This window comes from Sinohyriopsis cumingii, chromosome 10 (genome assembly GCF_028554795.1).
Source record: "Sinohyriopsis cumingii isolate HCF-2022 chromosome 10, ASM2855479v2, whole genome shotgun sequence".
In the NCBI taxonomy this organism is placed as follows: Eukaryota; Metazoa; Mollusca; class Bivalvia; order Unionida; family Unionidae; genus Sinohyriopsis; species Sinohyriopsis cumingii.
In genome coordinates this window covers 23140135-23167421 of record NC_142970.1, presented here as the reverse complement: position 1 = coordinate 23167421, position 27287 = coordinate 23140135, and the positions used below count along the sequence as shown (strand labels likewise).

Here is a 27287-nt window from a genome sequence, read left to right as displayed (position 1 = left end):
ATATTACCATGAGTTAATTGTACTATTTTTCAGTAAGAGGTAAATATTACTATGAGTTAATTGTACTATTTTTCAGTGAGAGGTAAATATTTCCAAAGCAAAACCATAATCCTTCATTATTAGCATATCTGTTTTATTTCAGTTTTGCTCATTTTGTCCATTGTACTCCATTTAGATAGTAATATAAAGCAAAAATAATGATTTGTATTTTTATCGCACTCATTTTAAAACTAGAGTATTTGTTAAAAAAAATTTTTTTTAAATATTATATATTATAATGATTAGTGTGTATATATATATATATATATAAAATGCACAAAGAGCTTCAAGTACTGGGCTAAACCGACTCAGATGCACAAATCAGTTTTGGGATTTTGTTTGATTACATTTATAATTGTTTTTGCTTTGTATGTAAACATTATGTATATTATAATAATGAGTATATATAATTTACTAAGTTCTTCAGTTACTGGGCTGAAGCAGCTCTGTTAGATGTACCAATTGAATTTGGGAAGTTTTTTTTGTATCTTTACCGGGGGGGGGGGGGGGGGGGATGCTAGGGTCAGCAATGAAAAACAGCTGGTTAGCCAACTGGAAACATAATATTTTATTTTTGCCAAAATGTATAATACAGTGCATTGAAATCCCCATCGACTTTGACATTCATTTGTATTTGTAGGTACTGCTTTCTTATTTAATCTCATGTGTAAATGTTTTTGGCTGAGAAGGCAACATTGACTACTTTAAAGAATCTTAGATATATGTTGAACATGAAAACTAAGTTATTTTTCATTTATTTTAAACTGTTAAATGAAATTTATAGGTTGCTTTTTGGGTTTATCTTTCCCAAACACTGCTCACCAGTAACTTGTTTTGTTGATAAAATTTTGTTTTAGAGTCAGAAGGGAAAGCACCTTGGCTTTATCGACATTGGTCTTTCTGTTGTGGCACATAAACGGCAGCGACGGCGGGTAGATATTGATGCTGAGGAGCTTGTGTACCATATAAAGGTATATTGAAAATTTTAGTCATTGGACAGCAAGAATGAATTATTTTACACCTGTATTGTATGCACATAGCTTTACATTTATAGTGTCGTAACATAAACTTAATGTGAGAACATTTACTGCATACAGACCTAGTCATTATGCTTTAACATTTAATCTGTAATAACATAGCCATCATACCATAACATTTACTGTGTCATAACATGGTCATCATGTGATACAGTTTACTATGCCATCATAGCAGTCATTATTTAATGACATTAACTTTCACAACATTCATGAGGTAATTCATTGTACTGTATCATAACAATTGTATGATAATGTTGATGGTGTCATAATATAGTCATATAACAATTACTGTGTCATAACATTGGCATAACGTGTTTACACTTATTGTGTCATACCATAGTCATCATATAACATTTGCTGTGTCATAATATTGGTATCATGCGATTACATTTACTGTGTCATAACATTGTCATTAGATAACATGTACTGAGTCATAACGTACACATTAGGTGCTAATGTTTTACTGTCATCAATTTGGCATCATGTTGTACAGATTATATGTCACAATGATATATGAAGAATAATACATGCATAATGAGCTAATACCGGTGTTTTTTTTAAAAAATATTAAAAATAAAAAACAATACTGCTTTAGAAACAGAATTGTATAAATGTTAAATTTGAGAATTTATCAATAGGCTGACTGCTTTAGGTCATGCCCTTAATTAGAGTAAATCCATTTTTCAAAAGTTGATTAGGTTGTATAAAGATTTTCCATGCATTGTAGCGTCATAGTGGGAGCTACAATTATTTTCAGTACCAGAATTTTATCTTAGTTTGCTCAATTTTCTTTTCCTTTTCTTGTCTCTTTAGATGAAAGACACACAGACATTCGATCAGTGGTTAGAAAAACTTCGTCATCATCGCTTATACCGGCAGCATGAAATTGCTTTTGGGACTAAGGAAACCCCTCGGTTGACAGAAATTACCTCCCCCACAGAGGATTTACCTCCCTTAACAGCCAGTAAGTTTGTAGAAAAGTAAAGGTCTCAAGCAATAAAAGGAAAATCTTTTGATCAAGGCCTGCACTGTCTTGTGATCAAGGCCTGCACTGTCTTGTGATCAAGGCCTGCACTGCATAACCTCATAGTGGCTACCACTGAACTTCAGCTTATTAAACATGTCTTTTGCTATGTTGTTCATCGTGCTATTAACAGAACTTCATTTTGTTGGTTGTTGTTACAGCATAGTTCTTACAGAAAACTGCACATTGATGTATACAGATTTTATGAGCTTTTCAGAATCAGTATTTGTTATTGTTTCTTACTGTAGCATAAAATTCTAATTTGAAAGCAAATATTTTGCTTGCACATAAAGAAGTGTCGCATTTTAATCGCTCAGTTTTGAGGTTTTGCATTGGAAGTTTATTGCCAATTCTGTAAGTTATTTTGACTATTTGTTTGTTAAAAAGATTTTTTTCTTGATTACTGACTAGGCCTTCTGTTAAATTTAATGGTCAAAATTAGTATGAATGGATTCTGTGCTGTATCTTCAAGAATTTCAGTGTTGTTGTGTATTTCTGATTTACTCTTCATTCTGATTGGTTATTAAGGATCCTTTTAATATATCTGCACATGGTATGACATCATAGAAAGCACATGGTATGACATCATAGAAAGCACTTGGCATGACATCATAGAAAGTACATGGTACGACATCATAGAAAATACATGGTATGACATCATAGAAAGCACTTGGCATGACATCATAGAAAGTACATGGTATGACAACATAGAAAGCACATGCTACGACATCATAGAAAGCATATGGTACGACATCATAGCATATGGCATGACATCATAGAAAGTACATGGTACGACATCATAGAATGCACATGCTACAACATCATAGAAAGTACATGGTATGACATCATAGAATGCACATGCTACGACATCATAGAAAGCACTTGGCATGACATCATAGAAAGCACTTGGCATGACATAATAGAATGCATATGGTACGACATCATAAAAAGCACATGGTAAGACATCATAGAAAGCACATGGCATGACATCATAGAAAGCATATGGTACGACATCATAAAAAGCACATGGCATGACATCATAGAAAGCACATGGTACGACATCATGGAAAGCACATGGCATTACATCATAGAAAGCATATGGCATGACATCATATAAAACACATGGCATGACATCCATATATGGATAGCTGATAGGGACATCCAGATACACTTATACTGAAAAGCTTGTATGGATAGCTGATAGGGACATCCATATACACTTATATTGAAATGCTTGTATGGATAGCTGAGATATCCAGGTACACATACACTGAAATGCTTGTTTGGATAGCTGATAGGGACATCCAGGTACACATACACTGAAATGCTTGTATGGATAGCTGATAGGGACATCCAGATACACTTATATTGAAATGCAGTAAACGGAAGCATCAAAGATGCTCAAATCAAATCCTGGTCGGGGTCTTGATATCCTTGTACATGATATAAGATTAAGAATTTCCAGTATACAAGATGTATTTTAGCATGTTTTTCTTCATCTTTATTGAAATAGTGTAAATCACCAAAGTTTAGGATGTATGAAATTTGTAATTGATTGCGGATTCTGAAGTAGTCACAAATATTAATCAGATGTTTTTGTTTCTTTTGAAATCAAGGAGTTGATATTTAATTAGATATAGTTTACAATCAAGATCCCTAATTTAGGATTTAATTCCTGATGAATACTTTATCAAAAAATTGCCATGAAATTTTTTATTTATGAATTTAACTGATTATAGTTTTTTTTCTTCTGGCACTCTTCAGGTCCATACAACATTTATCAACATGCATATGTGCATACATGCAGATCATATATATATATATATATATATATATATATATATATATATAATTGTTTTTAGGTTTAAATCTGCCAGAGCACAGCCTTGAATTTCAGCTGAAGCGAGAACTCAGTCGTAAATCAAGTATAAAGGGACAAGACCGTGTTGCAGCATGGGTGCTAGATACACAAGGATTTGAACAGTGTGATAAAGGTGAGAAGATATTTTGAAGGTATTGTTTTGTCTCAAAATGGCAAGAGTGTTGATATCACTTGATGGCACTGATATTAAAGACACTGATCATTGCAGCAGTGTTAGGTTTGAATATTTTTGAAAGTCAATTATCCACAGCTTCAGTTGCTCTGTTCACCTAAAACCTGTGCAGTAATATTAAATTCACAAAGTTCCCGCTACCAAATGCAAGTAACTCGTGTTTCATCTTTATAAGCAGAGAGATGTATCATTAAAATACCAGTCTCAGATGAGATATGTTATGACATAGCTGTAGAGCATTGTAGAACAAGGGTTCCATGGAATCTAATACCTTCTGTGAAAGACTGGTTTAGTTACCAGAGAACTAGATAAATTACACTTGTCAATTTTAGGCAATAGTACTGTTAGTGTCTTGAATGCATTAGTAAGTAAGGCTGCATTGTTTTCTCATAATCTGCAAAGAAGTCTTACAACTGTGAGACACTTTATAATGAGGTAGGTTCAGTATAAAGAAAACATTTAACCCAGAATTACGATGCAGTTATGATATCCTTGCTTTATATCAGCAACTGCACAGAGAAACTTTATTTTGATGGAAGACTTCAGTGGCAAGCTGGACACTGAAACATTATGCTACAGTGTTGTTTTAATTGAATCAAGTTTCCTGATCAAATTAGCAAATAAAGTCTGCTTCAGTCAAACCCAATTCTTTTAGAAAAATGTTGTCTTTATAATATATTCCCATCTGTATCCTCCATTATGGATCATTGCCATCTCACCTCTGTCTGCGTGGGTTCGAGTCTTGGATTCGGCCAATGTGGGTATGTGAGAAAGCTTGCCAGTAGCTTCTTGTGGGTCGGTGGTTCTTTCCGGGGTTTTCCCGGGTTCTTCCTCCACCATTAATACTGGCCGCCATGCATAGCCTATCGTGTGCTGAAAAATGGCGTTAAACCACGCATATTTGGATGCCAATTTTTTATCTGGGATGCAGAAAATCACTGAGGCGGGAGTCCTGCTTCAGCCACTTGCATTGTGGGAAAATGTGTTGATCAGTTAGCTGTGCTGATATTTACGATGACAGAATTCAGTGACTGAAAGACCCCTTAATGTACATACATGTTGCCATTATAAGAGTACATCAAAAAGAACATGATGAAGTATACTGGGCAGCAAGTTCAAAGGCTTTCACTGGTGGCTGGGTTGGAAAATGTACTGATATTTACAGTGATTGAATTCAGAGGCAGAAAGACCCAGGGATGTACATATGATCATTTATAAGAGTGCATCAAATAAACAACTTTAGCTTTCGTTATTGTGTTCATTTCTGAATGTAGCAGAATAAGCAATGCAAGTGACCTTAGAATCAAGACATGTTGAGACTTAGACAAAATGCCACTCGTAAATTTGGATAAGTATTTTTGGTTAAACGACAAACTTACAAAGATTGTAATGAGATTCAGAAGAGTGCTAAAGCTGCTAGAATTGATAGTTCAGATGGGACAGTAGCTAAGTTTAAGAAAGTGTGTGATGCCTAGCTTAGTGTTTGGAATAAGTCCTTACTTGGATTGACAAAATTCAGTCTCACTCTGATGGACAAACAAGAGCTATGTCTGTGTTATAAAGACTGTAGAAATTAAACTCAGTGGCAACCAATAGTTCTTCTAATTTTCATAGTTTTTGGGGAGGGCCAGGGGTCATGCTACCAGGTGAAGTGGGCAACTAAGTCACCTAAAAAAATGTAAACTTCGCCTTCTTCTGTTAGGAAAGCAAAAACGATTTTGCCCTGTGATTTTTTAAGAGGTACATTGACTGACCATACTTATTTTTAGATGCCCCTCGCCTTAACCCCATTACTTCTAGTGTTGTAGCATAATGTATTCATCAAGACATCAGTAGCTAGGCATAGTTTTTATATCAATTACGTTGACAAACAAACTTTTGCCCATTCACAAGCATGTGTTTTGATAGCTGATTGACCATTAACCCTTTCCCTAGTAAGGTAGCAACTATCAATTTCCATATGCTATCCTTTGATGATAAAAACATATAAACTTGTGTTTCGAAACTTTACCAATAGTGTGTAAATAGCAATTTGTGTTTTAAGATCAGAATCGGTGATCTGGATATATATTAACTGCCTCTTGTACACTATTTTGTCATAAAATTAGTTTGAAACTGTAAGTGAACCAGTAGGCCTAATGGGAAATAAAGGCAGACATTGCTCATATACTTACGTTAGCTGGGCCTGAGACTGGAACCCACGCAGACAGAGATGAGATGGCATTGATCCGGAATGGTGAGCACTTTAGACCACTCGGCCACTCAGGGCCCATATGTTGAGTGTAATGATCACACTATAGCTCGTATGAATTCATGTATCAGCAAGCATAACTTTCATTAAGACATCACAGTGAACGACGTATAATTCAGATTGTATCAGATCACACCAGAAATGTCCATTGACTTTAACATAACTTTTACTTGATTTTGCCATGTGTTCTTGGGTCATGTAAATAATGGCCTTCCAAAGGAATATGGCTGTATGAGGATCCAAATAAAGTGGATAATTGCCATTTAAAGGTATGTAGAATCAAATTCTAGAATGACACCCATTAGCAAAATAGTAGTGTTGAATGCCAACATGAGCTTTGTGACTTTTACTATAGTCCACTGCCAGGGTTCTATCCATGTACAGTAATAGTCATTATCAATAATAATTTATTGCTGAGGTATAATCAAAATCACACTAAATTGCTTTGGGACGTCTGTCAGAATCTTCAAGTATTTCACCCATGTAAACATAAAGTTGGTACACTATTTTAAGTTAATGTTACTACAAGATGATGGTAACTTTCTTTTTCAATTTTCATTGATAATTTGAACACATGTTTTGCAATTTGTGGACTTTATTTTTCTGACCTTGTTGTCACTATGTATCATTGATACTTGCTTTTTACAAGTTAAATTTTAATGATGAGTTTGGTTATTGATATAAATGAACTTTTTGGAATGTTATTTTGAGGTTGTTTTTCTTTTCTTTTTTTTTGGTTCCAATTGTCATTTGAGGTTTACAGAGGTGACCAAATGTTACAAATCCTGAACAATGAAGGTCAATTAAGACAATTATTGCATGCCTTGCCTGTACCAAGTGTATGTCAACTTAGTGAGCTAACATGGGATTTGTTGAAGTAATTGATGATTTTACATGTTATTGCCTCTATCAATGGGAGCCAAACTCTTGTTGGCCTCATCAATATCAAGATGTCTATAAAATTTGCTTGAAATTAAATAATAAAGGGAGTCGTTGTGTAGAAGTAAAAATATGTGGATCTGACATTCAAGGACGGTAACCTGACTATCAGAACATTGACAATCATGCTTGTCCAAGGTCTCATGGAAATCAGACTGCATAAAATCTTGTTAAAATAAATACAAGTCTGCTAAACATGGATGCAGAACAGACAAATTGAACAAGGTCTCAACAAAATGTAAAGCAACATAACAATACTAGAGTTAATTATGGTGCATAATAGAAAGTGGAAGGGTCAAATAATCAAGGGTGATAACTCTGCCACACAATAACGCAGAATGCTGAATAGCTCCATGACAGATTTGGTCAAAATCTGATATAAATTAAGGGAGCTTTTATGTGAAAAAGAAAGTAGGATGGATGGATAAGAAAAAGGATGGATCATCTTAAAGATGGACAGGAAAGCCCCCCTTTTCGTACAGCAACAAGCCAAAACATGAATGTTCTTTTTACACTTGGGAGGACTGGTTTTGCATGTTTGTATATGTTCTAATACAATATGAATGTGTAATATATTTGAAGAGGAAAGTAGTCTTAAAGTTTTTGAACTCACGACCTCTTGTTTGGCAAGTGGGACACAGAATGAAAGAGATGTATGGGTGTTTATATACAAGATTAATTACACAGTATGAATTTTGTAAATATTAATGACATTGTATGAATATTGTAAATATTAATGACACTGTGAATATTGTAAATATTAATGACACTGTGAATATTGTGAATATTAATGACATTATGTCATTGCTATTTACAAAATACATACTGTGTCATTAATATTTACAATATTCACAGTCATTAATATTTACAATTTTCATACATTAATATTTACATTTTTCATACAATGTCATTAATATTTACAAAATTCATACTGTGTCATTAATCTTGTATATAAACAGCCCTCTTTCTGTTTCCTTCTTGCCAAACAAGAGATCATGAGTTAAAAAATTGTGTTGGAATCCCAATTTTTTAATGTGTTTATAAGTTCAAATTTTCTTTTAAACTTGTTCCTCTCATTTTTAAATTTTTTTTAAAATTTATTTTTATTTTAATGTTGAAACTTTCTTTTATCACTCCTGTCCTAGAACAATCAGACTGGCTGCCAAACAAGAGGTCATAAGTTTGAAATGTACTCCTGCATCCCAATTTTCTTAATTCTGTGTATTTTTATGCTCAAATTTTCTTTAAACTAGTTTATTCCAATTTTAATTTTTTTTTGTATACTTTTCTTTCATTCACACCTGAGGACTGGGACTTAACCTAGTATTTAAAATATATAGCATCATAAATTAGATGCCCATACTTACATGACTAGCTGATTTTGCATCAGTACATTATCAAGATAAAGTATAAGTCATTTTTCCAGACTAGATAAAGTGTGGTATTTATGATGTACCTACATGTAGGTCTTGTTTACACACTAGATTTACTTGTAAAGTAGATACTTGTGCCAAATATTGATTTGTGGATGGAAGTTTTATCAGTCTACATCAAATGTTGGATGGCTTAGTGTAATATAATATCTATTGTTGTTGTTGTTGTTGTTGTTTTAGGGTTTAACACCATTTTTCAGCACAATTCAGGCTATACATGGCGGCCAGTATTAATGGTGGAGGAAGAACCCGGGAAACCCCCGGAAAGAACCACTGGCCTACAAGAAGCTGCCGGCAAGCTTTCTCACATATCCGCATTGGCCGAGCCCGAGACTCGAACCTATGCAGACAGCGGTGAGATGGCAGTGATCCGTGACGGAGAGCGCTTTAGACCTCTTGGCCACTCGGGGCCCCTAATATAATATCTAAGTAGAATGACTCAGTTAAATGTTAATAGAAACATGTATAAAATAGCCCATTCAGACCTGCTTACTGTGCAGACTGGTCCCATATTTTTGTTCATGAGAGACCATTCTTTTACCAATTAGATGTCTTTGTTCTTGTACCAACCTGATATCTGTGTTCTTATACCAGATATTTTTGTTCCTGTACCAATCAGATCTCTTTAAACTAATTTTGTTTAACTTTCTGAAGTCTCTGTTATTTATTAAAATATTTGATAGAGAGACATAAATTGAAAGCTTTAGTCAGGTGTTAACTTTGTGAAATGTACCTTTGGTATCCTTTTGTCGGACATTCATGTAGGTAATCAGGTCTGTGACATTTTGCCTTTTTAGGATGGAAATATGACAAAAGGTTTTAGTAAGAAAATTTTCTTAAAGTTATTTTGAAGAAAGACGATTCTGTTAATTATCTTATAGTCTGTTTGAATGTTAGTGAATAGATATTCCCAAAATTTTAATCTTTAATATGTTTCAAAGTTGATGCATAGATATTGCCATAACGTCTTGACCTATAATCTGTTTGAAGGTTAATGCAGAGACTGACATTCCCATAATTTTGACCTATAATCTTTTTGAAGCTTAATTGATAATTGTGACTGTAATATGCTTGAATATCGATGTATAGATATTTTCATAATTTTGTATTATAATCTGTTTGAAAGTTAATGCATAGATTGATATTCCTCGAACTTTTATACAATATTCACATCCTTTTAAGCAGACTTTTACATATATTTCAGAATTGACTGAGGCACAGAACTTGCTGTCAGAGTTGTCTGAAGAGTTAGATCACATAAGAAGTATTCCATTCACTGCAGTTTCCAACAGTTCATCTGATGTAAGAATCCATTAATGTATGCATTTAGACATGATGTGTTGACCTCCATGTAACCTTCTAGCTTTTGCCTGAAACAAGAGAATGCTGCTTAGTAATAACATTAGATAGTTGTTGATATATTTTTATTTTTTCCCTTGCTTTTTTAAATTAAATGTTTTATCTTCACAAAATAATTCATAGTAGCAAATTTGTCACTAACCACAAAAATGTAGTACATTATCTGTCACAATTTTTTGGATTTTTCAGATTTAAAGTTATTTAATCGACAGATTTTCCCTGGTGTTTTAGGCATACCTTATTGCCCAAACCAGTCAAAATTGTTCAAATACTTTAAAGTGTATTAGAAAGGAAAATATTTTATCTGTGGTCTGGAGGTTTTGAGGTTTTTATTCAATGAATTCAGAACCTTGAACACTAAATGTATGTCTGTGCAAATTAAAATGGGTTCAAATCATTTCACATTTTATTTATAGTTACACTTCACTATATTAATGTTGATGTGAACTAAAAAATCTACAGTGTTATAAGATTGCCATGTTATTTTATGTTACATCACAAGCAATAGTGTTATAAGCAATTTGTCATATTGGGTTCATTACGGTAAGGCTGTGAATAATGGGATCAGGTTTTATATGAAAACACATTATGACTGGGAGCACGTCTTGCATGCAAAGTGTACGGTGTTATAATTGATGCCACATTATATTCAGTACATTACAAGTAAGGCTTTGTTATGGTGGGCTTGGTTTATTTGAAGCCATAATATAAATGTGAGTATATCTTTTATGAGGAGTGCACATTGTTACAAGTTATGTGCTGTTTTAATGGGCACATTACAAGCAAGGTTGTCTTATGATGAGATCATGTTTTAAGTAAATCCCAGTGAAGATAGGAAGTTTATTTTTTTTAAAATCACATTACAATCTTCTAGCAATCCAGTTACTATAATCAGGTGATGTAAATTGGGTAGCCATTTTTGCGATGAATTTTCCTCCAGTGAAATCGATCTCTAACTATACATGTGTTATATTAGGAACGCATTTACAGAGATGCCCATCTTCCCAATTTGGATCAGAATGTCCCGAATTGCAGAACCTGTTCACTAATCATGTCACTGTAGACAGATATCATAATTCTTCATGAAAGATAAACCCAAAACATTTGGTGGAATATGACGCCATATGAGAGTACTTTTTGTCCATTTAAGTCTTTTCTGGTAACTTGTAATGTATTATCAGTTTCTGGCTTTATAACTTGAGAATGTTTTCGGTCCTTTCCCATCTTTCTGTTAATTTGCAACATAAGATCAGTTTCTTGCATATAATATGCTGTAATAATCAGAACAGTTTGTTTCGGTCCGTCCCATACAATGTTTTTCGATAATTCTTGTTGTATGATCAGTTTCATATCATTATCCGGAATGCTTCGATTCACTTGTGTTTTCTTCATTATGTACAGTGTTGTTGTTATTTTTTAATTAGGTTTAGAAATGAGATCTCTACAACATTGTGTTTATTTGCGAACTATAATCAGCAGTGTTTATGTACATCTTTTGTGGGTGTCTTTAAAATGCTGGACAGTGATTGTAGGCCCACTCCGATTGCCATGAAATGTTATTGGAATAGGAGCATCTGGTGAAGTTGAAAAGCGCCAAAATCAGTTTGGAGGACAAGGGAAAAATTACAAAGAGCTGTGTACTGTAAACACTGTTATATAACTGTCATAAAAATCTTGCTGTCACTACTCTCTCTTAATAGCTGGTCATATACACATAAGGGTTTTATTACATGACTTCTAGTAATGTCTGTTTACTACATTTGCTCTGTTGCCTTGGAGATAATTGGTGTTTTACTATATGTATGTCACTGTCTTGGAGATAATTGGTGTTTTACTACATTAGTGTCATTGTCTTGGAGATAATTGGTGTTTTAATACATTTGTGTCATTGTCTTGGAGATAATTGGTATATTACTTCATTTGTGTTGATATCTGGGAGATAATTGGTGTTTTACTACATTAGTGTCATTGTCATGGATATAATCTGTGTTTTACTACATTAGTGTCATTGTCATGGATATAATCTGTGTTTTACTACATTAGTGTCATTGTCATGGATATAATTTGTGTTTTACTAAATTAGTGTCAATTGTCATGGATATAATTGGTGTTTTGCTACATTTAAGTCATTAGCCTACATATAATTAATTTTTTGCCACTTTTAATTCATTAACCTATAGATAAATGGTGTTTTGTTACAATTAAATCATTAACTAACAGATAATTGATGTTTTGCTACATTTAAATCATTAATTAACAGATAATTGATGTTTTGCTACATTTAAACATTAACAGATAATTGGTGTTTTGCTACATTTAGACATTAATTAACAGATAGTTTTTAACATTTAGATTTTCCTGTTCATCTTATTTGAGCTGCAGATATTAATTGATTGTGAAAATTATGTTGAGTCTAAGCACCTTTTTTTGTGTCAAAGAGCCACACAGAAAAGAAGAGGTGTTCTGCTTTGTCTGTTTTGGCTTTTGCTTGAGCTTTTCTACTGAATGATAGGCCCTTGTTTGTCAATACATCAAGGTGTCATTCGTCTGTACATCAGGTTGGATCACTTGAGGCAGGGGAGGGGGATTTATGTTCCATGAATACATTTATAGCATGTTGTGCATTGTATTCGTAGAATGACATGTTAGAATTCTGGTTTAATTTCTAGCAAGGAGAGTCAGAAAATAGTGACAAGAAGAAGGTCAAAAGTTTATTGATACGAGGAGGGAGCAAGCGGAAGGATCACAAGAGGAATTCCAGCATTGCTGAAAGTGTAGTAAGGGATACAAACTTTAAACTTATATTCATTTACTTCCAATGTCCATAAAATATTTCAGTGCATACTAACTACTATGCAGCAGTGTATCAGACCTTCTTTGTAGCAGTATATACTACATCCTGTGCAACAGTGTATAGTTCATACTGTGTAACTGTGTCCAACCTTCTCTGTAGCAGTATATAGTACATACTTTGTAGCAGTGTATATTACATACTGTGTAACAGTGTGTCCTACCTTCTCTGTAGCAGTATATACTACATACTTTGCAGCAGTATATACTACATGCAGTGTATCAGTGTATACTGCATACCATGTAGTACTGTATACTAAATACCATGTAGTGGTGTATACTACATACAGTGTAGTGGTGTATATTATGTACAGTTTAGTGGTGTATACTGCATACATTGTAGTGTGTATACAGTATGTGTAGCAGTGTATACTATATACTGTGTATTGTATACTGCACATTATGTGGCAGTGTATGCTTATTTTTTGTATATAGCATTCTTTATAGCATTGTATGCTATATAATGTGCAAATGCAAATACCACATGTGTAATGTTTTCTACATGTTGTTTAGCAGTATTTATTATATAATGTGTAGCTGTGCATACCACACACTTTGGAGCAGTGTATGCTGTATAGTTTGTAGCTGTGTATACCACACACTGTGTAGCAGTATATGCTATATAGTTTGTAGCTGTGTATACCACACACTGTGTAGCAGTGTACACTGTATAGTTTGTAGCTGTGGATACCACACACTGTGTAGCAGTATACGCTGTATAGTTTGTAGCTGTGTATACCACACACTGTGTAGCAGTGTATGCTGTATAGTTTGTAGCTGTGTACCACACAGTGTGTAGCAGTATATGCTGTATAGTTTGTAGCTGTGTATACCACATTGTAGCAGTGTATGCTGTATAGTTTGTAGCTGTGTATACCACACACTGTGTAGCAGTGTACATTGTTTAGTTTGTAGCTGTGTATACCACACTTTGTAGCAGTGTATGCTGTATAGTTTGTAGCTGTGTATGCTTCATACTGTGTAATATATACTACATACTATGCAGCAGTTTCTTTTTACATTGACAGAGTTTCTTGCCTCTGATCTTGTAATATTTGTGTTATGTTTTAATTTTGCACTGCATTCTTTCAGACATACTTTTCATGGTGTCCTTTTCTCATGTTATAAAAATTGATGTAATTTTCAAGGATGTTTTTGTATTTACTGAAGACTGATTATTCTATAATAAGATAAAATTACACCCAATCCCAATTCGGCAAAATTTAGCCGCTATACAAAATTGGACTAAAATGGCTAAAGTCTTGTCCCCAAAACACTAAACATGGCAGGATACTGGTTGCCTGTATGGGCAGAGGACTGATTGCCCATCATGGTAGAATACTGGTTGTGTGTAAGGCAGAGGACTGATGGTCCATCATGGCAGGATACTGGTTGCCTGTATGGGCAGAGGACTGATTGTCCATCATGGTATGATACTGGTTGCCTGTATGGGCAGAGGACTGATTGTCAATCATGGTAGGATACTGGTTGTGTGTAAGGCAGAGGACTGATTGTCCATCATGGCAGGATACTGGTTGCCTGTATGGGCAGATGACTAATTGTCCATCATGACAGGATACTGGTTGCCTGTATGGGCAGATGACTGATTGTCCATCAAGGTAGGATACTGGTTGCCTGTATGGGCAGAGGACTGATGGTCCATCATGGTAGGATACTGGTTGTGTGTAAGGCAGAGGACTGATTGTCCATCATGGTAGGACACTGGTTGTCTATAATTACATTTTATGTGTGACAAAGGCATATCTAACAGCATCTTCACTGTGGGAGAAGGTATTTTTATGTACACAATTGGTGCTTTAAAGATAATATTTGCACAGCAGGTGTCAAACAGTGGTAACTAATGCAAAGTGATAAATAGGGTATGTGATAAAAAGTGGTAAATAATGTCATGTGATAAATAGTTTAAATAATGCTGCATGATAAGATGTGGTAAATAATGACAAGTAATAGTGCTAAATAATGCCAAGTGATAACTTGTGCTAAATAATTCCAGGTGATTAGTAGTGGTAAATACAACCAAGTGATAAATAGTGGTAAATAATACCAATAATACCAAGTGATAGCGGTAGGTAATGTTTTGTCATAAATAGTGGTATATAATGGTATGTGATAAATAGTGCTAAATAATTCCAAGTAATATGTACCGGTAAATAATACAAGTGATGAATAGTGGTAAATAATGGCCAGTAATGAATAGTGGTAAATAATGGCAAGTAATGAATAGTGTTAAATAATGGCCAGTAATGAATAGTGGTAAACAATGGCAAGTAATGAATAGTGGTAAATAATGGCCAGTAATGAATAGTGGTAAATAATGGCCAGTAATGAATAGTGGTAAATAATGGCCAGTAATGAATAGTGGTAAATAATGGCCAGTAATGAAGAGTGGTAAATAATGGCAAGTAATGAATAGTGGTAAATAATGGCCAGTAATGAATAGTGGTAAATAATGGCCAGTTATGAATAGTGGTAAACAATGGCAAGTAATGAATAGTGGTAAATAATGGCCAGTAATGAAGAGTGGTAAATAATGGCAAGTAATGAATAGTGGTAAATAATGGCCAGTTATGAATAGTGGTAAATAATGGCCAGTAATGAATAGTGGTAAATAATGGCCAGTTATGAATAGTGGTAAATAATGGCCAGTAATGAATAGTGGTAAATAATGGCCAGTTATGAATAGTGGTAAATAATGGCCAGTAATGAATAGTGGTAAATAATGGCCAGTTATGAATAGTGGTAAATAATGGCAAGTAATGAATAGTGGTAAATAATGGCCAGTTATGAATAGTGGTAAACAATGGCAAGTAATGAATAGTGGTAAATAATGGCCAGTAATGAAGAGTGGTAAATAATGGCAAGTAATGAATAGTGGTAAATAATGGCAAGTAATGAATAGTGGTAAATAATGGCCAGTAATGAATAGTGGTAAATAATGGCCAGTTATGAATAGTGGTAAACAATGGCAAGTAATGAATAGTGGTAAATAATGGCCAGTAATGAAGAGTGGTAAATAATGGCAAGTAATGAATAGTGGTAAATAATGGCCAGTTATGAATAGTGGTAAATAATGGCCAGTAATGAATAGTGGTAAATAATGGCCAGTTATGAATAGTGGTAAATAATTGCCAGTAATGAATAGTGGTAAATAATGGCCAGTTATGAATAGTGGTAAATAATGGCCAGTAATGAATAGTGGTAAATAATGGCCAGTTATGAATAGTGGTAAATAATGGCCAGTAATGAATAGTGGTAAATAATGGCCAGTAATGAATAGTGGTAAATAATGGCCAGTAATGAATAGTGGTAAATAATGGCAAATAATGAATAGTGGTAAATAATGACCAGTAATGAATAGTGATAAATAATGGCCAGTTATGAATAGTGGTAAATAATGGCCAGTAATGAATAGTGGTAAATAATGGCAAATAATGAATAGTGGTAAATAATGGCCAGTTATGAATAGTGGTAAATAATGGCAGGTAATGAATAGTGGTAAATAATGGCCAGTTATGAATAATGGTAAATAATGCCAGTTATGAATAGTGGTAAATAATGGCCAGTAATGAATAGTGGTAAATAATGGACAGTAAAAATAGTGGTAAATAATGGACAGTAATAAATAGTGGTAAATAATGGCCAGTAATGAATAGTGGTAAATAATGCCAGTTATGAATAGTGGTAAATAATGGCCAGTTATGAATAGTGGTAAATAATGCCAGTTATGAATAGTGGTAAATAATGCCAGTTATGAATAGTGGTAAATAATGGCCAGTAATGAATAGTGGTAAATAATGGCCAGTTACGAATAGTGGTAAATAATGGCAGGTAATGAATAGTGGTAAATAATGGCCAGTAATGAATAGTGGTAAATAATGGCCAGTAATGAATAGTGGTAAATAATGCCAGTTATGAATAGTGGTAAATAATGGCCAGTTATGAATAGTGGTAAATAATGCCAGTTATGAATAGTGGTAAATAATGCCAGTTATGAATAGTGGTAAATAATGGCCAGTAATGAATAGTGGTAAATAATGGCCAGTTACGAATAGTGGTAAATAATGGCAGGTAATGAATAGTGGTAAATAATGGCCAGTAATGAATAGTGGTAAATAATGGCCAGTAATGAATAGTGGTAAATAATGGCCAGTAATGAAGAGTGGTAAATAATGGACAGTAATAAATAGTGGTAAATAATTGCCAGTAATGAATAGTGGTAAATAATGGCCAGTAATGAATAGTGGTAAATAATGGCCAGTTACGAATAGTGGTAAATAATGGCCAGTAATGAATAGTGGTAAATAATGGCCAGTAATGAATAGTGGTAAATAATGGCCAGTAATGAATAGTGGTAAATATTGATGAGTAGGTATTCAAGATGCACATGTAGAGTGATGGCCATGCACGAAACCTCTTGAGGTTTAAGACACAGCTCCAGTAACCACTTGGGACATCATCGCTTTCAAAATGGAGTCAGATGACTTCTTTTCTCCAAGAGAGACAGAGACGTGGTCATCATTGTACTGATATATACCAAACTGGGATGTTTCTTGTGGACAAATGTCTGGCTAGACATGGGGAAGAATTGATCCTAATTATGAAAGACAGGCATCAAAAATAACATTTGATGACATTTCAAGTATCAGTGAAATACATATGCTTTTAATTTTTATTGTAATCCCTGCAACATTTAAATGGAAAATAATTGAAACAAATTATTCATGATTAATAGCTTCAAAATATTACTTACATCGCTGTTAGTGATATGTCATCACTTTCAGAAGTTCCCAGCTATTGCTTGTCTTGCTGTCAGTGATTACATGTCACGAAACAGTGTCGATAGCTTCAGACTATTACTTACAGTGCTATTAATGATTACATGTCATGAGACAGTGTTGATAGCTAAGACTATTACTTACAGTGCTATCTGTGATTACACGTCATGAGACAGTGTCGTTAGCTTCAGGCTATTACTTACAGTGCTATCTGTGATTACATGTCATGAGACAGTGTCGATAGCTTAGACTTCCTTACAGTGCTATCTGTGATTACATGTCATGAGAGAGTGTCGATAGCTTAGACTATTACTTACAGTGCTATCTGTGATTACATGTCATGAGAGAGTGTCGATAGCTTAGACTATTACTTACAGTGCTATCTGTGATTACATGTCATGAGACAGTGTCGATAGCTTAGACTATTACTTACAGTGCTATCTGTGATTACATGTCATGAGACAGTGTCGATAGCTTAGACTATTACTTACAGTGCTATCTGTGATTACATGTTATGAGACAGTGTCGATAGCTTAAACTATTACTTACAGTGCTATATGTGATTACATATCATGAGACAGTGTCGATAGCTTCAAACTATTACTTACAGTGCTATTAATGATTACATGTCATGAGACAGTGTCGATAGCTTAGACTATTACTTACAGTGCTATCTGTGATTACATGTCCTGAGACAGTGTCGATTGCTTAGACTATTACTTACAGTGCTATCTGTGATTACATGTCGTGAGACAGTGTCAATGGCTTCAAATTATTACTTACAGTGCTATTAATGATTACATGTCATGAGACAGTGCTGATAGCTTCAGACTATTACTTACAGTGCTATTAGTGATTACATGTCATGAGATAGTGTCGATAGCTTCAGACTATTACTTACAGTGCTATTAATGATTACATGTCATGAGACAGTGCTGATAGCTTCAGACTATTACTTACAGTGCTATTAGTGATTACATGTCATGAGATAGTGTCGATAGCTTCAGACTATTACTTACAGTGCTATCTGTGATTGCATATCATGAGACAGCGTTGATAGCTTCAGACTATTACTTACAGTGCTATATGTGATTACATGTCATGAGACAGTGTCGATAGCTTCAGACTATTACTTACAGTGCTATCTGTGATTACATGTCATGAGACAGTGTCAATAGCTTGAAACTATTGCTTACAGTGCTATATGTGATTACATGTCATGAGACAGCGTTGATAGCTTGAAACTATTACTTACAGTGCTATATGTGATTACATGTATGAGACAGTGTTGATAGCTTCAGACTATTACTTACAGTGCTATCTGTGGTTACATGAGACAGTGTCGATAGCTTGAAACTATTACTTACAGTGCTGTCTGTGATTACATGTCATGAGACAGCGTCGATAGCTTGAAACTATTACTTACAGTGCTGTCTGTGATTACATGTCATGAGACAGCGTCAATAGCTTCAAACTATTACTTACATTGCTATCTGTGATTACATGTCATGAAACAGTGTCGATAGCTTTGATTATTACTTACAGTGCTATTAATGATTACATGTCATGAGACAGTGTTGATAGCTTAGACTATTACTTACAGTGCTATCTGTGATTGCATGTCATGAGACAGTGTCAATAGCTTCAGACTATTACTTACAGTGCTATCTGTGATTACATGTCATGTGACAGTGTCGATAGCTTGAAACTATTATTTACAGTGCTATATGTGATTACATGTCATGAGACAGTGTCGATAGCTTCAGGCTATTACTTACAGTGCTATCTGTGATTACATGTCATGCGACAGTGTCGATAGCTTCAGACTATTACTTACAGTGCTATCTGTGATTACATGTTATGAGACAGTGTCGATAGCTTGAAACTATTACTTACAGTGCTGTCTGTGATTACATGTCATGAGACAGCGTCAATAGCTTCAAACTATTACTTACATTGCTATCTGTGATTACATGTCATGAAACAGTGGTGATAGCTTTGATTATTACTTACAGTGCTATTAATGATTACATGTCATGAGACAGTGTTGATAGCTTAGACTATTACTTACAGTGCTATCTGTGATTGCATGTCATGAGACAGTGTCAATAGCTTCAGACTATTACTTACAGTGCTATCTGTGATTACATGTCATGTGACAGTGTCGATAGCTTGAAACTATTATTTACAGTGCTATATGTGATTACATGTCATGAGACAGTGTCGATAGCTTCAGGCTATTACTTACAGTGCTATCTGTGATTACATGTCATGCGACAGTGTCGATAGCTTCAGACTATTACTTACAGTGCTATCTGTGATTACATGTTATGAGACAGTGTCGATAGCTTGAAACTATTACTTACAGTGCTATCTGTGATTACATGCTGTGATACAGTATCGATAGCTTGAAACTATTGCTTACAGTGCTATCTGTGATTGCATGTCATGAGACAGTGTCGATAGCTTGAAACTATTATTTACAGTGCTATATGTGATTACATGTCATGAGACAGTGTCAATAGCTTCAGGCTATTACTTACAGTGCTATCTGTGATTACATGTCATGCGACAGTGTCGATAGCTTCAGACTATTACTTACAGTGCTATCTGTGATTACATGTCATGAGACAGTGTCAATAGCTTCAAACTATTACTTACAGTGCTATCTGTGATTACATGTCCTGAGACAGTGTCGATAGCTTGAAACTATTACTTACAGTGCTATCTGTGATTACATGTTGTGATACAGTATCGATAGCTTGAAACTATTACTTACAGTGCTATCTGTGATTGCATGTCATGAGACAGCGTTGATAGCTTCAGACTATTACTTACAGTGCTATCTGTGATTACACGTCATGAGACAGTGTAGATAGCTTCAAACTATTACTTACAGTACTATTAGTGATTACATGTTGTGAGACTGTCGATAGCTTCAAACTATTACTTACAGTGCTATCTGTGATTACATGTCATGAGACAGTGTCGATAGCTTCAGACTATTACTTACAGTGCTATCTGTGATTACATGTTGTGAGACAGTATCGATAGCTTGAAACTATTACTTACAGTGCTATCTGTGATTGCATGTCATGAGACAGCGTTGATAGCTTCAGACTATTACAGTGCTATCTGTGATTACATGTCATGAGACAGTGTTGATAGCTTCAGACTATTACTTACAGTGCTATATGTGATTACATGTCATGAGACAGTGTCGATAGCTTCAGGCTATTACTTACAGTGCTATATGTGATTACATGTCATGAGACAGTGTCGATAGCTTCAGACTATTACTTACAGTGCTATATGTGATTACATGTCATGAGACAGTGTCGATAGCTTCAGGCTATTACTTACAGTGCTATATGTGATTACATGTCATGAGACAGTGTCGATAGCTTCAGACTTTTACTTACAGTGCTATCTGTGATTATATGTCATGAGACAGCGTTGATAGCTTCAGACTGTTACTTATGTTGCAGTTCGTGAAACTGTAACTTGAAACCATTACTGTTATTAGCTTTTTGAAATATTATTTATGATACAGTTAGTGATGACATAACATCAGATATAGCAAATAGTGTCAATAGCTTCAAATGTACATACATTATTATTAATGACATGACATAAGGCAATGTCAATAACCTGGAACTTTTACATTGCTGTTAGTGATAACATGTCATCGAGTCAAGTCATTGCAGTTTCAATACAGTTATGGCTGAACAAGAAGCACAAAGATGAGGGCAATTCAAATTGGATGCTAATTACTTATGTTTTTTCTAGCTTACAAAGAGATGGTTAACAGTGTTTTGGTGGTCTATGGAGATCTCTAGGAGCTTATGTAGCTCAAGGGTAGAGCTAGTCAGCCCCAAACCTGTACTGATGCTGATAGATTGTGTGGGTCTGAGGTCGCCTATTCATTAAATCATGTAGACAAATCTATCTGCAACAAATCGGTTTACATTTTAAGTTTTGACCATGTGACTTGACTCGAATATTCATGGATGTGTCATGTTACAGTCACTTGCACTTTGATAGGAAGCATTTATGAATATAAAAATGTTTTAAATTACCAGCTACAGTGGATTTCTTATTTAATTCATTAAATGCTCGATTTAAAAAGAGAAGGCAGACAAGTGTCAAATTGAGTCCTATGACAAAGTGACTGAAACTTTCTAATGAGGAAAAGTTACGTATAATTGGCTGCCAAATCTGATGGAATAGCTGGATGTAGCCATGAAATTCAATGTTAGTGGCAAGTTGTGTCACACCACATGGATATACAAGTTGTCAACATAGGATTTGCACTGGAAATACTTAGTACATATTGCCAAAATGACCCTTCAGCTGATTGTAACACTACAGCCTTGAGAAGCATCAATAAGTGTCTTACATGTACACTGATGTGTTGTGGACAGATTTGTCTGCACGAATTGCATGATTTAAAGAATAGGTGAGATTACTCCAACCGTCCATCAGTACAGGTGTGGGGTCTGATTTATCAGGCTAGGATGATACATGGAGTGACAGAAGTAGGAAAACCTGAATGAAACCACTACCTTAGATTTAGAGCTGCATGCAGCTACACGTGCCAAAACTGGCTGTCAAACTCATTACAATGACAGGTAAAAATGGGTAATTTTACCTGAGGAACAAATGCAGATGGAATTCGGAATGAATGCAGATGAAATGATGAATAGATTTGGGATAAATGTAAGAGTACAAAAGCAAAATTCAGAAGCCAAAAAATTATTGATGAATATAAACTGAATGCGAGTACATTTAATGCATTTGTGGTTATATTTTAATTGATCATAAATGCTGTCATTGCAGTATTTTGTAATTACTATTTTATTAAAGCAACATTTAATGAGAAATAGACAGTTCTCAAATATTTAACATACTTAAAAATGTACAAATCAGCTTTGTTAAATGTATTTTCATTTCATTTCAAACAAATGAAAACAAATGATAGATGTAAATTTAAAAGAAAAATCTTAATACAATTTTGACACAAGAAATGAAAACTGAGGAGATGATGGTTCAAAGACAATTGGAATGCAAACAAAATGAATCCAAGATGTGTTTAAAATGCAGATGAATAGTGATGCAAACAAAAGTTACCAATTGCAGGGTCTGTAATAGTGGTCCAGAACAACAAGTTCATAGCCACAGCACCAGCTAGTCCTTTATATATTTGTGTGTTTCATTTTACCTCTCTTAGGACAAAGATGGGGCTTGCAGAAAAGAAATAAATAAGAGAAAATAATGGGCCACCGGTACTATATTTTCAAATTTTGCTTGTTTATTGTACACCCAACTACCACAGCTGCCTGACCTAACATATCATGCCACCACATCAAGATTAATATCATTCATTCTAAGAGGGTGTCAGCCACAGTATCTTGTTTTGGTAGATTTGTAACCCAGTGGTCATGGGTTTGATACCATTGCAGGGATGTTCCAATCCGCCACTTCAGTCAGAGCTTCCATTGTCTGGACATGATGTAGCCATTTATTTTTAGAGTGATTTTCAGAGGAAGTGGACCAACCAACCAACCAACGATCATACTACTTGTAATTGTAAGCAACCTCATAGAGTGTGACCTACTTGCATTCCTCACATTTGGATGACTTTTCCCCATTGTGTATTGCCATGTAACTCATAGAGTTGTTGGCCTCACTGAACATTTTCCCACATTCCTTATTTGGATGACTTTTCCCATTGTGTATTGCCATGTAACTCATAGAGTTGTTGGCCTCACTGAACATTTTCCTACATTCCTCATTTGGATGACTTTTCCCATTGTGTATTGCCATGTAACTCATAGAGTTGCTGGCCTCACTTAACACTTTCCTACATTCTTCATTTGGATGACTTTTCCCATTGTGCATTGCCATGTAACTCATAGGGTTGTTGGCCTCACTGAACACTTTCCTACATTCCTCATTTGGATGACTTTTCCCATTGAATATTGCCATGCAACTCATAGAGTTGTTGGCCTCACTGAACATTTTCCACATTCCTCGTTTGGATGACTTTTTCCATTGTGTATTGCCATGTAACTCATAAAGTTGTTGACCTCACTGAACATTTTCCTACGTTACTCATTTGGATAACTTTTCCCATTGCGTATTGCCATTTAACTGAGTTGTTGGCCTCACTGAACACTTTCCTACATTCCTCATTTGGATGACTTTTCCCATGGTGTATTGCCATGCAACTCATAGAGTTGTTGACCTCACTGAACATTTTCCTACGTTACTCATTTGGATAACTTTTCCCATTGCGTATTGCCATTTAACTGAGTTGTTGGCCTCACTGAACACTTTCCTACATTCCTCATTTGGATGACTTTTCCCATGGTGTATTGCCATGTAACTCACAGAGTTGTTGGCCTCACTGAACACTTTCCCACATTCCTCACATTAGGAAGGCTTTTCCCCTTTGTGTATTCCCATGTAACTGATAGAGTTGTTGGCCTCACATAACATTTTCCTACTTTTCCCACATTCCTTATTTGAATGACTTTTCCCATTGTGTATTGCCATGTAACTCTTAGTGTTGTTGGCCTCATTAAACATTTTCCCACATTCTTCACATTTGGAATGCTTTTCCCTAACTCATAGAGTTGTTGGCCTCACTGAACATTTTCCACATTCCTCATTTGGATGACTTTTCCCATTGTGTATTGCCATGTAACTCACAGAGTTGTTGGCCTCACTGAACACTTTCCCACATTCATCACATTAGGAAGGCTTTTCCCCTTTGTGTATTCCCATGTAACTGATAGAGTTGTTGGCTTCACATAACATTTTCCTACTTTTCCTATTATGATGACTTTTCCCATTGTGTATTGCCATGTAACTCATAGAGTTGTTGGCCTCACTGAACATTTTCCTACATTTTTCACATTTATGGCTTTTCCCCTCTGTGTATTCCTATGCACCTCTTCAGGTTGTTAGCCTGACTGAACATTTTCCAATATTCTTCAGATTTATATGGCTTTTCTACATTGTATATTATTAAGAATTTAATTACCTTTTCAGGTACCTAAGCTAACTAAGCAGGCTTCCAGATACTTTGGATTTCTTTGTGTTTTTTTTTTATACTGTCACTGTGTATTTTCAAAAGTTAATTTTGGCTTTAGTCCCACTAAACATTTTACTATACAATGAGCATTGATTTTTTTGGGGGGTAAAATAAACATTTTATTATTTTGTGTATCTTTCCTTTGGTATACCCACTATTTGATAAGGCTGTAATTTCATGGGACAACTTTACCCCCCTTCTCCAAATAAAAGTAAACATCAAATGAAAATTATTGATAACTAAAAGTAAAAAGATGTTATTCAAGAGCAGTGTTATAATTGACCACTATATGTAAATTTAATAGTATGGATGTTTCTTGCAGTTTATCAAGTTTTTAGATCTTGTTTATTTGATTGTATCTTTATGCTGACAGAGTTTTATTTGACCCGTGAACCATAGGTGCAGCATGCATCTGTGAAACATAGGTGGGACATAAATTGTAAAGCATAGGTGGGATGTACACCTGTGAAGCATAGGTGGGATGTACACCTGTGAAACATAGGTAGGACATACACCTGTGAAACATAGGTGGGACGTACACCTGTGAAGCATAGGTGGGATGTACACCTGTGAAGCATAGGTGCAACATGCACCTGTGAAACATAGGTGGGACATACACCTATGAAGCATTGGTGAGATAAAACTGTGAAGGCTATGCAAGACATACATCTGTGAAGCCAAGACAAGACATACACCTGTGAGACATAGTCAAGACATACACCTGTGAAACATAGTCAAGACACACACCTGTGAAACAGTCAAGACATACACCTGTGAAACATAGTCAAGACGGGCCCTGATTGGCCGAGTGGTCTAAAGCGCTCTCTGTTACGGATCACTGCCATCTCACCTCTATTAGCATGGGTTCGAGTCTAGGATTTGGGCAATGTGGGTATGTGAGAAAGCTTGCCAGTAGCTTCTCGTGGGTCGGTGGTTCTTCCCAGGGTTTTCCTGGGTTCTTCCTCCACCATTAATACTGGCCGCCATGCATAGCCTATCGTGTGCTGAAAAATGGTTTTAAACCCCACAAAAACAACAACAACATTGTCAAGACATACACCTGTGAGACATAGGTGAGACTTGTAAAGCATAGGTGAGATGTAGGTATCACATTTTTGATTGTTTTATCATTGCTGTTATAGGTGTTAAGTTTTGGCATTTAGCTCATTGTCTCTGATTCTCTTGTATGTACACTCATGAAACTTGATCAGTGGGTAGTACTCACCACAGGTAAAAGTAGGTTATAGTGACCTTATCTTGATGAGGTAACTTTGCATGGTGTTTGGAATATGCCATGGGAGTACAGGTGATGTATAACACTTTAGATCATTGTTTTTTAATTGAAATAAAGATGCCTGATAGTTTTGTTAATTTTTGGCTGCTGGCATGTTTTAGTTTTAAACATTGTAAAACAATATCCAGTATGCATATAGATGCTACTAATGCCATCAGTAGTGGAAATTTCAACATCACTAAATGTTCAGTAATACTAAATGTAGATATTTCTTATTTGAACATTGAGGGATTTCATGCCCTCAAACCCTGTGGTATGATGTGTACTTTATATTACTAAGAATAGTTTGTGTTCATAATATTCTAACTGCTCCAGTGGCCTAGTTGTTAGAGCGTCCGCCTTGGATGCGGGATATTGTGGGTATGATCCCCGGCCGAGTCATACTAAAGACTTAAAAAAATGGTACTAACAGCTGCCTCGTTTGGCGCTCAGTATTAAGAGATAAGTGTTAGGACTGATCGGCCTGGTGTCAGGATAATGTGACTGGGTGGAACATGATGCTACATGTTTGTGGCATGATGCCTCAGTGCTAGACATCACTATAAACTGCCACACTGCAGACATCATAGTGATATGACTGAAAAATTGTTAAAGCTACATTAAAAATCCAAATCACGCACACACGTATAATATTCTATATTTCGTTCTTCTGGCCTTTGACTGTGAATGATCAGTCAAGATATGTAAAAGGACATAATTCAAATTCTGATGTTGGGAAGACATGTTTGTCAAAGTGGTTACCTACCTTGATAAAGTTTTTTTTAGCTCTGGGTAATATTTGGCACACTACAGAATCATTTCAGTAGAAAATACTGATCAAACTCAATTGCTACAGGTGAAAATGTAGTGAAATACATGCATCTGCACAGACATCTTCCTGAAAACTTTGGATAAAATCGGTTTTATTGCATTGGAGAGTGAAAGACCTGTATCAGCACAGACAGGCATATTCATGAGGGGGCCCTGAGTGGCTGAGTGGTCTAAAGCACTCACTGTTCCGGATCACTGCCTTCTCACCTCTGTCTGTGTGGGTTCGAGTCTCGGGCTCGACTAATGTGGGTATGTGAGAAAGCTTGCTGGTAGCTTCTCATGGGTCGGTGGTTCTTTCCAGG

The 27287-nt window shown here is 35.2% G+C and overlaps 1 protein-coding gene across 3 annotated transcripts in view; it reads left to right on the top strand.

The window, feature by feature from the left end:
- The window catches only part of LOC149789717 (oxysterol-binding protein-related protein 6-like), a 122854-nt gene that overhangs the window by 27550 nt on the left and 68017 nt on the right, over positions 1-27287 (top strand). For all 3 annotated transcript variants that reach the window (XM_089971728.1, XM_089971729.1, XM_089971726.1), the window contains exons 5-9: positions 897-1010; positions 1890-2040; positions 3963-4094; positions 9982-10079; positions 12806-12913. In XM_089971728.1, the coding sequence (XP_089827854.1) occupies positions 897-1010; positions 1890-2040; positions 3963-4094; positions 9982-10079; positions 12806-12913 (603 nt within the window). The remainder of the gene's footprint in view (positions 1-896; positions 1011-1889; positions 2041-3962; positions 4095-9981; positions 10080-12805; positions 12914-27287) is intronic.